The sequence below is a fragment of the Gallinula chloropus genome (assembly GCF_964237585.1).
Source record: "Gallinula chloropus genome assembly, chromosome: 2".
Classification (NCBI taxonomy): Eukaryota; Metazoa; Chordata; class Aves; order Gruiformes; family Rallidae; genus Gallinula; species Gallinula chloropus.
In genome coordinates this window covers 114,697,342-114,712,889 of record NC_140086.1, presented here as the reverse complement: position 1 = coordinate 114,712,889, position 15,548 = coordinate 114,697,342, and the positions used below count along the sequence as shown (strand labels likewise).

The 15,548-nt window shown below is 39.9% G+C and overlaps 1 protein-coding gene across 26 annotated transcripts in view; it reads right to left on the bottom strand.

Moving 5' to 3' along the window:
* CLASP2 (cytoplasmic linker associated protein 2) overlaps window positions 1-15,548 on the bottom strand; it is a gene marked incomplete at its 5' end in the record, with an annotated part of 146,096 nt that overhangs the window by 88,309 nt on the left and 42,239 nt on the right. For 14 of the 26 annotated variants that reach the window (XM_084279677.1, XM_084279680.1, XM_084279672.1 and 11 more), the window contains 2 exons: window positions 830-976; window positions 1,480-1,513. In XM_084279677.1, coding sequence (XP_084135803.1) covers window positions 830-976; window positions 1,480-1,513 — 181 coding nt within the window. Of the gene's footprint in view, window positions 1-829; window positions 977-1,479; window positions 1,514-15,548 lie in introns of those variants that run through there. The other 12 variants (XM_084279667.1, XM_084279691.1, XM_084279688.1 and 9 more) reach the window with 1 other exon arrangement.

The following is a 15,548-nucleotide window of genomic DNA, read 5'->3' as shown; positions in this document are numbered from 1 at the left end:
ACAGTTCACATAAGGGAATGTTACAATAATATGAATATAAAATATTACTCTTACAAAAAACCCTTACTGAAAGAATCAGTTATTCATAAGAAAGTCATACCTGAAACATGGTATGTTTCCACTAAATTATAATTTTTTCTGAATGTGTACATGAGCCATCAAAAAAAGCTGTAAACAGTTGCTTTTGTTAGATTACCCCCGCCCTAAAAAACTGCGGATTTCCATGTTCAAGGACTATAATTAGTAAGCATTATCATTATACTGCTTTGAAGTTGAGCATGCAAAAATATCCTGGCAAGGGTTTTGGCCCTCATTTTTAATATGTTTCACAATCAATTTCACAATATTCTGACTAAGGAATAATAATAAAAGTCATTCAGGTGTAATACACACTTCTGTTGAGGTATATGGTTGATGGCTGGGTCCTTTCTGGTCACGTGAAACAGTGCAGACCTACAGTAAAAATTCCATCTACACAGACCTACTACAGAATTTCACAGTATATTTATATATATAGTAAGTGATGTGTGAATTCCATTAGCGGCACCCATATATTCCTTTTAGCAACACAACTGCTATCTCCAGATGTTGATTTTGTTTATAAGGTGAGAGGCCTTTATAAACTAAATGTACATTCACAAAGACACAGACAGGCACACACCTTTACACACGAATAATCACATAAAACAAGGTCCCTTACTGTTTTCAACACTGCAAAAATACTGCAGTCATGAATTAAACATCACCTTCCAAAGTTCTCTGGTTTTTTTCCCTGCTCTGGCAAGGTTTCTGGGAAACACCGATTAGAATCTGAATAGCTTTACATTACCTCCAACCTTAGGCCCACCAGCTGATCCCGGCTTTCTTGTACTGTTGGAAGGATTTCCTGGCTTTTTAGGTGCAGGAACCTTGAAGGCTGAAGCAGCTGATGATGGCCTATTTCCATCCACTGACTCTTCATCATCAAAGCTTTTGTCTAGAAAAGGACACATTAATTAAAAATACAACTATTAGAATGGATGCATATTTATTTCCTAATCAATTTTTCTGCTTTACACTTCATAGAAATTCACAAAATGAATATATCAACCCAAATATTTATCGCTTTGTCCTCTGTCTCTGACCTAGGAATAAAATGACAATGAGAAATAAACAGCATTTTCTACACATTTTGTTCTTACAGAATATTATTTTGCCTTCATAATTAACCACTGTAAAACCGAACATAAAAACGAATCCTACACAGTCACTCCCACAAAGGGAAAATATCTTTGCAGAGATTGAATATTTTTGCCCATTTCTCAGTATTTTCCCCAAAGGAAAGCCGTTAATATGATTTTTAGCATTCCAGTCTACCAAACACAAACGCTTCTCCCTTTTCTTCTTTTACTCATGCATGCATTTTCTGCTACACATCCTCCCACAATGTGTCTAACCAGCACTCCCTGTCTTTCCTTCCACCCAGATTTTTCAACTTACAATCACAGATCCTCTTGCAGATCAGCCGCCTCATTCCTCTGATAGCTCTTCAATCCCCTCACCCTAGGACGGACCCAGCACCTCACATGGCCACACGCAGTAAATTCTCAATACTAATCAAAGATTCCACCAAAAACCGCTCGCAAACACCCTAGATCCACCACGGAGATTTGTGCCGGCATCTTTCTCTCCCTTCCCTGCACTAGGTGCCGCACAACCAATGAGCTGCAAGGTGACATCATCTACTGGGAGCCACCGCCAGAGGAAAAGGTGAAAATTCTCCATGCAAATAAATTCATTCCCACACACAGTATTTGCCACTATTCTGATCCTGCATTTAAAAAATTAGACAGGCAGACAATACTCCGGGGTTTGCACTCCTTTTTCCTCTAATTTCAGGTTTGTGTATTTTTAATCAAGCGACAAATTCATCTCTAGCAACTAAATATCGCAGTCTCAATACAAAACATTCAGCCTTCAAAAAACCAAAACACACCCAACGTATTCCAACAGCAGAAAGCAATGGTTTCTCAACCCGCTTAGGGATGAAGGATTCATCTGTAAGTCTGAGCACGGAAAACGTATCAGCCTGTGGTTCCTACAATAAATAAAATGGGCGAGGCTGAGACACAGCTGCACCCCTAGTAATGAATGATCAATTTAGCATATTACCTGCTCTAAAGCCTGCCATCTCTAAAAAAAAAAAAAATAATAATAAAATTAATTGCAAAGATTTGTTATCTCTGGAATGCTATTTACCCTGTGCTTATTCAGAACACGCTCCCGGTGAAATGTCAGCTATATTTAATAACACAGCCTCTCCAAGGAAAGCAGATTTCATTAAAAGCGTAAAGCAAGGTTTTGTCGAACAGCATCTGCAGCAGCACCACCAAACGTTACAACACCCCACATTTAACAGTCCGACACGGCCGCCGCTATAAGGCAGCGCATTTCTCTGGCGTTAGCAGAAAGCCGGACGTTGCACTAACAGATCTGCACCACAAAAGAAGAAATAAACCACCAAGAGAAACATCTGGGCGTCCATTGGCCATTTTCACTACCGTGATTTCCTTCTCTCCTACAGACACTGATTTTAAAGAGAATTTTGCTAAGAATTATCATGTTTGGATATGTAAAACCCAGAAGGAGGGGGGAAGAAGAGGCCTTCCCCCCCACGAGCCTGTGCGCTGCCATGGAAACGGCACTCCCACCCAGCACAGGGGCTGAGGCAGAATACATTTTGATTCCTGCTGCTTTTGCTGTGGGTATCTATCTTCCACAGAACCAGACATCAGGATTTCGGAACTGGGGAAACCACTAATCCAAAGGGCAGATTGATGCAATGAACTGAACACAACCATAGAAGCGTAAATAGCAACGCTTAACACTAGGATACCTGCAACATGGCCAGTAATTCTCAACTAGCACTGAGAAATACGCTGTAGTTTTTTAAGCAGCAAGAAGAGCTCAAAATTGATGCATGAATATGTTATCATAAAAACCGATTAAAAGTGAAAGCAAGCTTTTCAAATACAAATGGTTTTGTTCCTGCATATATTTTTAGGTTTGATAATGAAGCAGGCTAGACTTTCATGTCACTATCCAACAGCATGACGACTCAGTATTGATAGGCAAATACTGCACAAGGAGCACTGGAAAAAATAACGTCATTTACAGCACAATTTCCAAAATAGTAAGGGAGAGTTTTAGTCATTTAGGCAAAACATCCTAATCAAAGTAAACCTCAACACCAGCACACAACAGTGTACTATGGGAACTAGTGCCTCAGGTAAAATAATGTTATTCTTACCAAACTATTCATTATGGAGTACTGAAGATGGAGAATTGCAGAAGTTACTGCTCAACCCCAAAATGCAGAAATAGAATTTCAGAGAAATGCAAACCCAAATACTCCCAGCTATTGGCATGCTGTGTGAATTATAAAATAATCTATTAAGTAATGAACTTGATAATATCATCAAATTACTTTGCCTACTTAATATTTTTTCATACATTTAAAACATTGTTAATGCTGAATTAAAAACCCATGCTATGAAATAGTTTCATACAGTCAGTCCACATAAGAGACAGCGTTTAAATTTTGGGGTTTTTTTACATGAGTATTTTTGAGAAACACCAAACTGATCTTAATCACTAATACCTGGGTGCTCTTAACTGGACTTTTCATTCTTTATGTTAAAGTAAGTTAAAAACTAAAGTACAGCCACTAACAGTGTTCCAAGATCACAGCTCAGTACCATAGCAGAGGGTGTCCCTATCCCTGGCAGGGGGTTGGAACTAGATGATCTGAGGGCCCCTCTAACCCAAACCATTCTGTGATTTTCTGTGAAACGTATAAAATTAACAAGCGAGACTTTCTTCTGTTATGGGATTTTTTTGTTGTCTGCCTTTAAATTCACACAAACAAGAAAATTTTGTACCATCTTTTACAGCAACCGGAGGTTTTCTCCACCCTTTTGGGCCTTGATGCTTTTATTTCCCTCCAGCTCTATTAACAACATTAACTCCAATTGATCTTTAGGGACATTCCATTTTCAGACAGAAGCCTAACAATATTTGTGTAGGCCTGAAACCTGAAGTCCTTATTTATAGCAGCTGGCAAAACAAAAGCATTGTATTTGCTTCCGGTAGGATCTGCTTCCCATGTGCTCTCACCCACGTCCAACAATACGCTTGCTTGTATCAATCACAACAGCGCTTCCATACACTCGGGCAGGCAGAAGCCCAGGGCGAGGTACAACCGTTACTCCGCAGGGTATAATCAAGGTGTGATGCTGCTCAATCCAGCGGAGACAAACTTGTTTACCGTGCGGCCTTTGCTTAGCCACAGGACCGGGGCTGGAGCTCCTGACAGCCAGCGTACAGAGGGTGTTGGCAGTTGTGCTCTCAGTATCAAACTGTGCCTGTAATGTTAGTTCCATGCAGTCCACAGGCAAAATTGGTTTCTATGACAGAAGTCATAGAGGCCTGAGGATAACTGGTACTTAAAAGTATAAATCGGTCTGGATGCAAACATGTAGGTTATTTACATTCTAGGTAATTTTAAAGGCCAAATGCTTTCAGTGTCTCGGATCTTACATATGCAAATACACCTGACAGCTGAGAAAGCACTACCCAAACAGCATTTTACAACCAAGTTCTAAGCTACTAAAAGTGGAAATGAGAAGCTGTTTGAATTGCTAGCAATGTACAGAACATCTTAAATGAAATACACCACTAATCAAAGACACTGAACTTCAGTTAAAACTCACACGACTGTGCTTGCACTCAGTATCTTAATTTTAAATCGCAATGGGTAAGAAGAGTTTTGGAGGTAAGCACACCCCACAGAGAAGAGCTTGGAATACAGTACTGCCAAAAGCTCATGAAGAACAGCAAATCTTCTCACTCTGGAACAACTTCTCTTCCAGATGCTTTAATACAGAAAATTTCTCTCAAGAGAAAGCTCCTCTTGTATTCAGAAAGCCAAAACCTCAAGATTTCAACTTCCATGCTTTAGAAGTTTTCTAATACAGGAAAGCGATCTGTACCGCAGAGGAATGTTCTGCAGGTACTGTGCAGCAAATGAACTGGTACCTATGAACTGCTGTGCAAAGCATTTCAGAAGAGACCGGGGAATGTTTCTGGGAAAATAAAACCACCAAACCAACCTGTGTGACATATCAGACCCCGAAGTTTACCCTCCCCTTTCAAAACTTGCAGTTTACTGAAGTTGCTCTAAGATTAAATCCAGACACAGCCGTTCAGTTAGAAATACAGACCAAAACACTGAACTATCACAAAGGTTTAAACACTAAAATTCTTAAGAAACAAACTATGCAATTTGTGCTAAAAGTAACTAAAAGTTATGGACTTTGAGTCTTACACCACTGTTTCCAGGGCCAGATTGAAAATATGTATTATCTGTTTTTTAAAGTATGACAAGGTATCAAAGGATAAGCATTTACAATCAAACTTTGTACTCAAAGAATGTTCTAGCACTCCAAAGACGGAAACCTTCTAAACAACTTCTTTAGTTACAGAGCAAAAAAGGTAATTACAGATGTAACCAGGGATAAAGGAGATGCCAAAACTTTTCATATCTTGAGGGAAAATATTTTATTTTTAAATAAGATTAAAATATATTTAGTTACTGCAATTCAAACCTTTACCTTAGCTGGTCCTAGGATTCACAGAGTCAACATGACATTTGATATCTAACAGTGTATAAGTCACAGTTAGCAATGGAAGAACTGCAGTATCTATCACCTACATGGCTGTAGAAATAGAAACTCCATATTCTACTCACGCTACTTGGGATGAGACATTGGAAGTTAATTAATCTTGAAGCAGATCCCCAAGTAACACCACAGGGGCCAAAAAAAAAAACCCCAACCAACCCCTGGATCTCCTACAGTAATGTGGCCATAAAGGCAAATCTCAATAGTCTACCCATATTGACATCTTACATATCTAACATTGCTAGGGTTGCAAACACCAACTTGCAGTCTGCAACAGTAGGCTGACAACTGTCAAATCAAAGAACACAGCATCTTTAATAATATCCCTTTTAAACTTTGACTTTCTTTAAAAACTTGCCCCTCCTATACCAATTTCCTTTTCAAGTACTGCTAACAGATACTAATGTTTTTTGAACTACTGCTTACAGTTCCTCTTCCACACTACAAACTGTTTATAATGACGTGATTGCAAAGTCATGCCCAAGCAAAACAATGACAAGTAGATGAACTCCTTACATTTCCCAAGTCACTCCCACCTCCTGCGCCTACCGCCTACCAAGACACCAACTGCCAGTCTCCCTTCAGTGATTTACAAACATAGACTGCATCAATTACTTGGAACATCTGGGACTGGATCGTTAGCTCAATTCCAGATGAACTGGTACAGCCTACAACAATTTCTGTCAAGCATGAAAATGAAGCCCCGAGCACTACAAATGCATCAGGTTACTTGATCCTTCTAATCCATACTTCAAGCCAATGCCCAGCATCATTTAGTGAGCACTTTATGCCTTACACATCAGGCATTCCCTGCAGTCCGAATCTGTTTGTCCTGACACAAAAGACAGGATTCATTTGCCTAAGCACAGTCATTTAAAACCAGTTGAGTCAGTCTACGGTATCCTTTCTGACTGCCAGCTGACATTCCAGAAGGGCACAGATCTCTTTCAGGACTCAGGCCAGACTTCTTTGCTCCATGTGGCTAGTGCAGATACTGCAAAGCATCTCAAGTGGCATTAGATACCTATGACTGGGCAGCTGAATTGCACCTTACATGTTTTAGATCCATGACAGAAATGTAATTCCTGGACATTCTCCCTGTGCCACAGAAGTTAGAGGGATCTTGAACCATAAGGAAACAAACTCTCAGTCATCTACTTCCCACAATGCTGGGTATGGTTCTTCAGAATACAACATATCAACAGAAATAACATGACATGACAGATCTCACTTTACTTCAATATGCCGCCTCTGCTTCTCCTTGCATTCCTGAAGGAGGCAACCCTACCTATTTCAGTACTGGCAAATAATTCCCATGTTCTGTGCAACACATTCTGATGCTCGTCAGCAAATCTCAAACTCTTACCCAAAGAGATTCCCTTGTTGACTGCCATCTCACTAACGGGGGAAGAAACGATAAAAATGAGAAAAGTAACCAAATACTGCAACCTGGTTAAGAAAAAACACCCTGTAGTCAACTGTGAAGCCAAGACTATTTCCTCATATGCTAGTTTTGGAGGCAGTTCCAGCACCCTAGAGTATTTTTTTTAAATATCAAAAAGGCAGCAAGCACCAGGTCAGTAACAGGAATGAGGCAAATGTTTGTCATTTAAACGTCTGCTGTTGATCCAACACCACATTCTGATAGCGATTCCCTAACTTTTCAAGAGGGCCAGAGTACAGCTCTCCTGTGTCCATCAATCGGCTACAGCCTATAAAGAGCCCAAGGCAGATGTGTTTTTTGTTTGGTTTTTGTTTGTTTTTTTTTTTTTTTTTTCCAACAGCAGTATCAATGAATGGGGCAAAAGGGGGAAAACTGGAAAAAATAGACTAGACCTGACAGAGACATTCAGAAAAGACATACTTAGTGGCAATGTTACTTGCCACAATCATTATCCACATTTCCCACAGGCCTATTCTAATGATGCTAATAAGTTAGACATTTCTCTCAATAGTTTCATGAAGGACTATGTGCAGATTTCCCAACTGCTAATCAGAGCAACTTAGTGAAAACTGGAGACACAGCCAGTATTACTGTACTTTAGAAATCATTAATTTCACTTGAACTACAGCTTCTCTCATGCATGTTCAATAGCCTCCTGAATCAACACCTTGTAGTCTGTAACCTCCTAGTAACCAAAGCACAACTTCATCAGTAAAGAGGAAGAGGAAGATAACCAAGGTCTCTAGAGTTCATGACAAGTCAACACCTAAAATAGGATTCATGAATAAAGAGCAAGATTTTTAATAAGTACACACTTACTGTTACTGTACTTCCATATTTGTGCTACGTTATTGCTTTAGGCCACACTGCGCTACACCCCATGTTTCATCTAGAGCAACGGAGACCTCATTGCTCTCTACAACTACCTACGAGGTAGTCGTCATGAGGTGGGGGTTGGTCTCTTCTCCCTGGTAACTAGCGACAGGACAAGGGGAAATAAGTCTTAAATTGTGTCAGGGGAAGTTTAGGTCGGATATTAGGAAAAAGTTCTTTACTGAAAGAGTTGTTAGATATTGGAACAGGCTGCTCAGGGAGGTGGTTGAGTCACTATCTCTGGAGGTGTTTAAAAGAAGAGTAGATGTTGTACTTGGTGACATGGTCTCGTGTTGGACCAAGTAGGGCTGGATAAATGGTTGGACTCAATGATCTTGAGGGTCACTTACACCTGTAACCATTCTATGAGTCTATGAAATGTCAACAAGTAATGTGTGTTTTGGGTGGGGGGAAGGAAAAAATTATAGGAAGGGCACAGGCATGATTTGCAGAGGAAATTAGTGACTGACATTTTCTGACAATTTAAATGCACTATAGGTTGACTCAGTAGCTGTAACACAAATTGATGGGAGTGCTACTCCTCTGTTTCAGCACAAATTAAAATATACCTATGTCAGCACAGGTGTTTTACTTTCCAATGAAATCTTAGAAGTAAAGCTGAGAGGGGCAGTAACTTCTGAAGCAATCAAGACCTCTGGTAAATTAATGAGTACTCCCACAGAAAGTCTCTCTATCCGGACAGTGATTAAAATTAAATTAGGTAGTTCACTTAAAATCCAAACCAAAACACATACACACAAAAAAGCCCACAAAAAAACCCTTAAGAAATTAAAGGTTTGAAGAGAATTTTTACTGGGTGCCTGGTAGTGGACCATGAGACAGATTGATCATCTGTGTCAGAAGTTGTGTTTATTTTATCAGTTGCTAAACTGTTGTAGCCTGCCTGAATTCACACCTCATTTTTGACCTAATACTTCACTATGTAGCTTAAATTGCCCTCTAAAAAACCTGCAGCTTCAAATCTATACCTGAAGTACACACAGTGCTATTCACCTTTACAATAGTCTCCACAGCTAGTCCTTCCTCAGTAGGCCTGGCTTCATTAGAAGCCACCTTCATTACTGATGCTCCAGAAGTCAGTTTGTTTCTTTCTTCACAAATTTCCTTTGCTTGTGTATCAACTATCTACTCTTGATAGAATTAATGTTTTCTTCAATAAAACCAATAACCTATTCTAAAACTAACGCATGTATTACGAAAAGACATTATATTTAGAATCCACTATCCACAACTTATTGATTTGACCAGCATTATTGATATATTCAAGTTCAGAAACAAGAGAAAATAAAAGGACCATTGTGTTAGTATCAGTAGCTAAGTCTATCATATAACTGATATACACCGAGGAAGAAACCATGCCTGGCTTAAGTCATTCAGACAAACGTTTAAAGAGTTTAATGCTTTGATTTTTTGATCAATTACATCACAGCAAAGCTAAGAGAGTCAGACTTAAGGACCATGTTAATTCCCCCATATACGTGACAGCAAAAGGGCCATGTGATAAATAACCTGTAATATCAATAAGGTTTACAAACAGTGGGCTTAAACTGTGATTTACTATTAGAGGCCAACTGTGACAGGTTTATTTCTATCAACAGAGACATTATTTTAGCAGCAAACGCTCGTATTAAAGAAATCTGCCATGCTAAAAAGTATGTTAAACTTAATTTGTATGCTGAAAATGTAAACCACCAAGGCAGACTCACAAATAAAACATACTTTCTGTTTCTAGGACTTACAATTCTAATATGAGCACACAGCAGATAAGATGTAGTGAGATTTAGCTTTCTAAATTTACTTTAAATCCCTGCAGTTCAGGAATTAGAAAATAATATTCATCTCTGAACATGAAAACATGCAAGCCACAGCACAGAATAAAATAGGTTGCTAACAGTCTTTGAGCTCACTGACCAACTGGTTCCCTACCTCATGTATTTGTAAGTGGACATTAAAGAATTATGGCAAATATGTCTGGTATATATAGCTAGGCAGTTTTAGTAGCTGCCTCTTCTCATCTGCTTTTGTGAGATCATCCAGTCCCAAAATAAAACATACTGCCTGCTTCTCTCAGTGTTTGTAAATAGTTTGCAAAAAGCTGGGAGATTTCAGACCAAAACAACCTACACAGAAATGCTCTTGACCTTTAAGTTGAACAGCAAACCTCGTATTGCATAAGTTGATCAACCAAAGGACTTCTACCAGGTCAACACACAAAACAATCCGTAACAACAGAAGCGTATTTTAGCAAATATAAAGCTACCTGTGCTAATTCTTTACGACTGTGGAACACCATGGAGCTCCTGACATGCGATGAAAGCAAAAATATCTAATTTGAAGAAAGCAACTTTCTTCTGCAGGCTGTTAAAAGTGTTGCTACTTATCTGCATCCCTGCTACTCAACTTCCCTCAGGCTCCAACCAGCTTAACTTGAAGGCTTTTAAGTGCTTCTCAGTTGAAGAGAATTTTCACATCAGTTAAATACATGTGAAGCTATACCAAAGAAATTTTAAACCAGTAACCACAAAAATCTCATTGCCTATACTCCATGCGGCTGCACAACTGCTTTGATTTTTAAACTGTAGTTACTTGTAAGAATCTACAGGCAGAGATGGTTCTCAAAAGGCTCTTTCTTGCAGTTGCTACAAAAGTGTATTTTGATGAAGGAGTTAGGAAAAGAAAGAATGCAAAAAACCCAAATCACCGTTCTTTAAGAAGTTATGGTACTTTCGGAAATGCAATATACAGAGTGGAATTTCTGTTTCAGGTTAGTACTACAGCAGAACCTTCACTTCTGAAGGCAGTTCAGACACCTGAAATGATCCAATTATAGCTTACTTGATCATCAGTATTTAATACAGTAAGACTTTATTAAAATTCACATATGACAGTAAGGAACAACTACTCATATTTAACAGATAACCAAAATGAAAAGTAACCCTGCAAGGCAGATATCCAATTAGTCATGTGAAAGTGTCCTGCAACATCTGCCAAAAAAAGTCCTTACTAGACTTCAAATTCATCCTTGAGCTGATGGGAATGCTAATGCTTATTGGAAAATTTACCTTTAAAAAACAAAAAAACCCCAACAAAAACAAACCCACCCACAAAAAAAAAAAACAACCTACCCATAATATTAAAATAATCTGGAATAATCAAAGGTATTTCAAAACAAATCAACTGAAACACCATCGGATTTCCCCCCCCCCCGGCCCCTTATGCAACTTTTAAAAGCAAATGGAACCAGCATCCAAAGGCAACCAGTACTTTCCAATGCCAGATAAATGTATCTGGAAACCTTTTCAGCGGGGTGTTGTTTCATTTTTAATAGAAACAACAATAACCACCCCCAAGTTCCCCAGCACCGAATACCAAAAATTCCTTGACACTTTAAGGTGTCATTTAGAAACAGGAAGACAAAACATACTTGCAGCTGTTATGCTGGAACATTTAAAAAAAAAAATGAATCAAAATGATCAAATGAAGTGCAGTTACCACTCTAGAATCCATACTGGATTGGAGAAAAAAAAACCTGTGGTGTTTGTCATATGCTTGCAGCTTTATTTTTTAAGAAATGGTCCAATTTGCATACTTCCTCCTTGAACTTCTTTAATATGGACAACCGTGTTGAGCCTTGCTGTATTCTCCCTTTCTTTAAGTAGAAACTGTGTCTTTTCATATAGCCCTTGCTTTGTTTACACATTCCCTCCCTCTCCCCACCAGTTGTTTTACTGTGCTGTTCTTTTACTGCTATTAGCAACAGTACATGTGCTTTACAGACAAAACACTACTCAGAACCTATGTTAATCACTGGCAGCACATGACCTTACCCTGAAAAGAAGCTTTGCACTGGTTTGATTCAGAACAGCAATCGAATTCCAACTCAGTGGATCTGACCTTCCTCTCTCCGGCACAGTGAGCAAGTAAAACCATTTTCCAAACCAACGTGCCCACCAACTGCTAACAAGAGGAGTGGTGAGGAGGAATTACAGAGAAGGGAGCCAGTGCAGGCCCAGCCAGCAAGTAAAAAACCTCCCAAAAAACCAAATAGGCCCAAAGAAGAACGAAAAGGGAACAAGCAATGCATTTCTATTCCCCAAAAGAAACTTCTGCTACTATCTATAACTTCTGTTCCAGGAACCATCTCAATGGTACAAAGCACCAGTTACATCCTGCCAAATTTCTAGTCCAGTGTAGTAATTGCTTTATTACCATCATTCACAGGACCCTGCTGGTTTGAAAAGCCTCCTCCCCTCCTACAAGAGGAAGGGAAAAACAGAAACAGACATCAGAAATGCATATGCACTACAGTAATATATTTTTTTAAATTAAGCTAATGGCTCATAGATCACAAGGTATATAGTGATACCTAGGGTACCTCTGCACCTTTAACAGGTCCAGTCCTTTTTTCAGTCAAAAGTAAAATATTAAAGCTGTACAGCACCCACACTTAACAGAAACTGCTAATCAGATTAAAGACTTAGCAAGACAGCCTTCTACTCAGAAGAACATCAGGGAATAGAAGATAATTGTTCTTGTGCTCTAGGACCATGCATACATTAATGAAGTATTTTGAAAAAAGACAAAACCCGCAATTTGATATGCATATGTAGTAAGATATGAGGATAATTCCTACTCATAAGCTAGTTATATATGCTTTATCATCTGTAATATGACAAGTGCTTGAAGTCATGAAACATCATTACACTGTAAGCCATTTAAATAAAAATCAACTAATAAAGAAGCAGATTTATCTCATTCATCACATGCTTCAAAATAGCACAGTTTATAACAGCACAACAGACGTGTGCACCAAATACGTTCTCTCACAAAGCTGATTATATGCTTTTAGATATCCCTCAAATACCTTATGTCTGGTACTGCAATATGTTTAGTACATAAGAAAAACTTATGTCTGTTCTCCACTTCATGGTCCCTCATGGTTTCAGACAGGTAATCTTGTCCTTACTCCAATTACCTTACCCAATGGGAGCAAGACAGTCCCTAACCTATGAAATAGCTACGTAGCATAGCACAGACTGACAGCAGGGTGAGGAGGCACCGACAGAAGCCCCTGAATTACAACCCCCAAAAAACACACACCACAAAGTGCCACACTGCGACTCCGTTAGCAGCCTCCTAAACACCCTAATCTGGTTATCAGCGGATAAGGGCAGAAATGCATTATCCTCTCCAAGGAACAAGAAATCCAGAGCAAGGAACAGTTCCTGACTGGTGGGTTGGTTTTTTTCCCCTCAGTGGCCTCAGGACACAACTCACACGTCAAACACAGACCAACATTCACCTAAGTACGTGAAATGCCTTCAAGACTGAGGCAGTGCATGCCTTCCCATTGGCACTCATTCAGTTCAGCACAGCAGAAGTAACAGTCCAAATGGTTGCTGGGCCACAAACACAGTGCTATTTTTTTCCCCCTCCCTGTCCTTTCAAAAAAAAAAAAAAAAAAAAAAGACTGGAGAGCTTGAGACAGTTAACACAGGGGCAAACAGAAAATCTGGCTCTTCCCTTTAATCTTCACTTGAGAAATCAGATTAAGACTCAACAGTTAAGCACCACATTTTATTTACATTTCTGCTTGTGCTCAAGAAACACTCCCCCCACACACACACCCCCCCCACAAATTTCAAAAGGTTACACTAAACCAGTGACTTGTATTCAAGGTAAAACGTTGAAATTACCAGCTCTGTATAGCATTTCCAAGCACATTCCGTGGCATTCTGTAACACATCTGGGCTGATGAAGTGCGGGAACTAAATAAAATAAAGTTCTGTTCTCTGAAGTATTTGGACACCACCTTCCAGAACATCAGTCTCACAAATGTCCTGGCCACAATGAAGTGGCATTTTGTCAAGAAAAGTCATTTCTTAAAGGCTACAGAACCACTGGCCTTAAACCGGGCTGTTTCTTCCACGCTTAATAGATTAGGAGGATATACAGGATATTTGCAAAACAAAAGCCCATGGCAAAGCCTATATTTAAATTCAGGGGAAAAAAAGATCAAGCTTTCTTAAGAGTAACTAAGGTTTTGTTTTCCCTAGCAGTTTCATAACACAATGTCAGAAGACTAAATTCCTTGTAAATGTGGTAAGCAGTAGTTTTAAGAGACCAACAGCTACATAATCATCCTACACACTGTTAATTGTATCTGGCATTACTGCTCAAAGCTCCTACACAGAACGTCAGCTGACTGCCTGAACAGTACTTTGTTCTTAGTGCCTTTGTTAATGACGAATTAAATTATACAGAAGAGAGCTTCACAGCCACCCTTGCTTCAGAAGCCTCGACCATTACAGAACCGCAAAAATCCTATGGCTTTGCCTAGGGAATACAGTTACTTCTAAACGCGCTACAACTTGCATCCTTAATCTGCAAGTTACCGCAGTCCGTGTTTACGCCACGGAGAGCTGCCTTGCCTCACAGGAAGGAAACAAAAGACCAAGAAAAACATTCCTAGAGAAAAAATAAATCTCGACAAGAGGGAGCGAGCTTAATACCCGTTCACTTCTACAAAGACCACGACTTCCCTTGCATCTTCTGGATGACAAACAAAACCCCAACCAGAGGGCTGCCCAATTTTTTTTAAAACTATACAGTCCAGGCTTAATTTCCACTGCTCTGGTCACGCTGATTCTCTCTTCCAACCTCTAACGTATCAAAAAAACTGAGAGGAAAACCACACATTTCAAGACACCTTTAAAAAGGGTCTCTCTCAGGACTCTTCCTGGTAATATTTTACTAAATTCAGATACAAGATTCACATAGGCGATCTTTGTATGACCGGCTTTCTTAATTTATTTAAAACTGTACGTGTAACCGTTTGTAAAAGCAGAGCCCTCCTATTCCATCCCTAAACTTGCTGCCAGTTCAATGAACGCCTCTCAAGTTCCCCCGAAAATAAAAATGCGTCTATAGGAAGTTTTCGAGTTAAGATCAAAGCACCCAGCTGTCACACAAGACAAAGAGAAGCGGTAGAAGATGGAAACGTGTCCAATTTTTAATCAGAACACAACAACACAGCCTGTACTGCTTTACTGACCTACTTTCTGCCGGTTTGTGTAACAACACACTGTGCAGCGAAGGAAACGTAGTAGAAGCCCACGTCTTTATTAAATATCTGCTCCTCGCCCTAAAAGCAAGGCGGTTCTTCCCTGGCCCCGCCGAAAAGCCTATGAATCTCCTCACAAAGCAGCGCGGGTTTAAGAGACTCTTGTTTACAGAGCGGTGTAGTCATTTCAGGCTTATGTGGCGGAGCTGGGTGGATAACACCAGCAGCGCCGGGACGAGGAGGGGGGGCGAACAGAACGCCAACACAGAAACGCAGAGCTGAACCCGCCTGCAGGGTAAATAATCCAGGTCCCGGGCCAACCCGGAGATGCGCGCACAGCTGAATTTACCGAAGGGCCGGAGCGGCTGCGCTCGGTGCCCGAGGGACATCCCAGCCGTGAGCAATGGGCTCCGGCGGAAAGGAACTG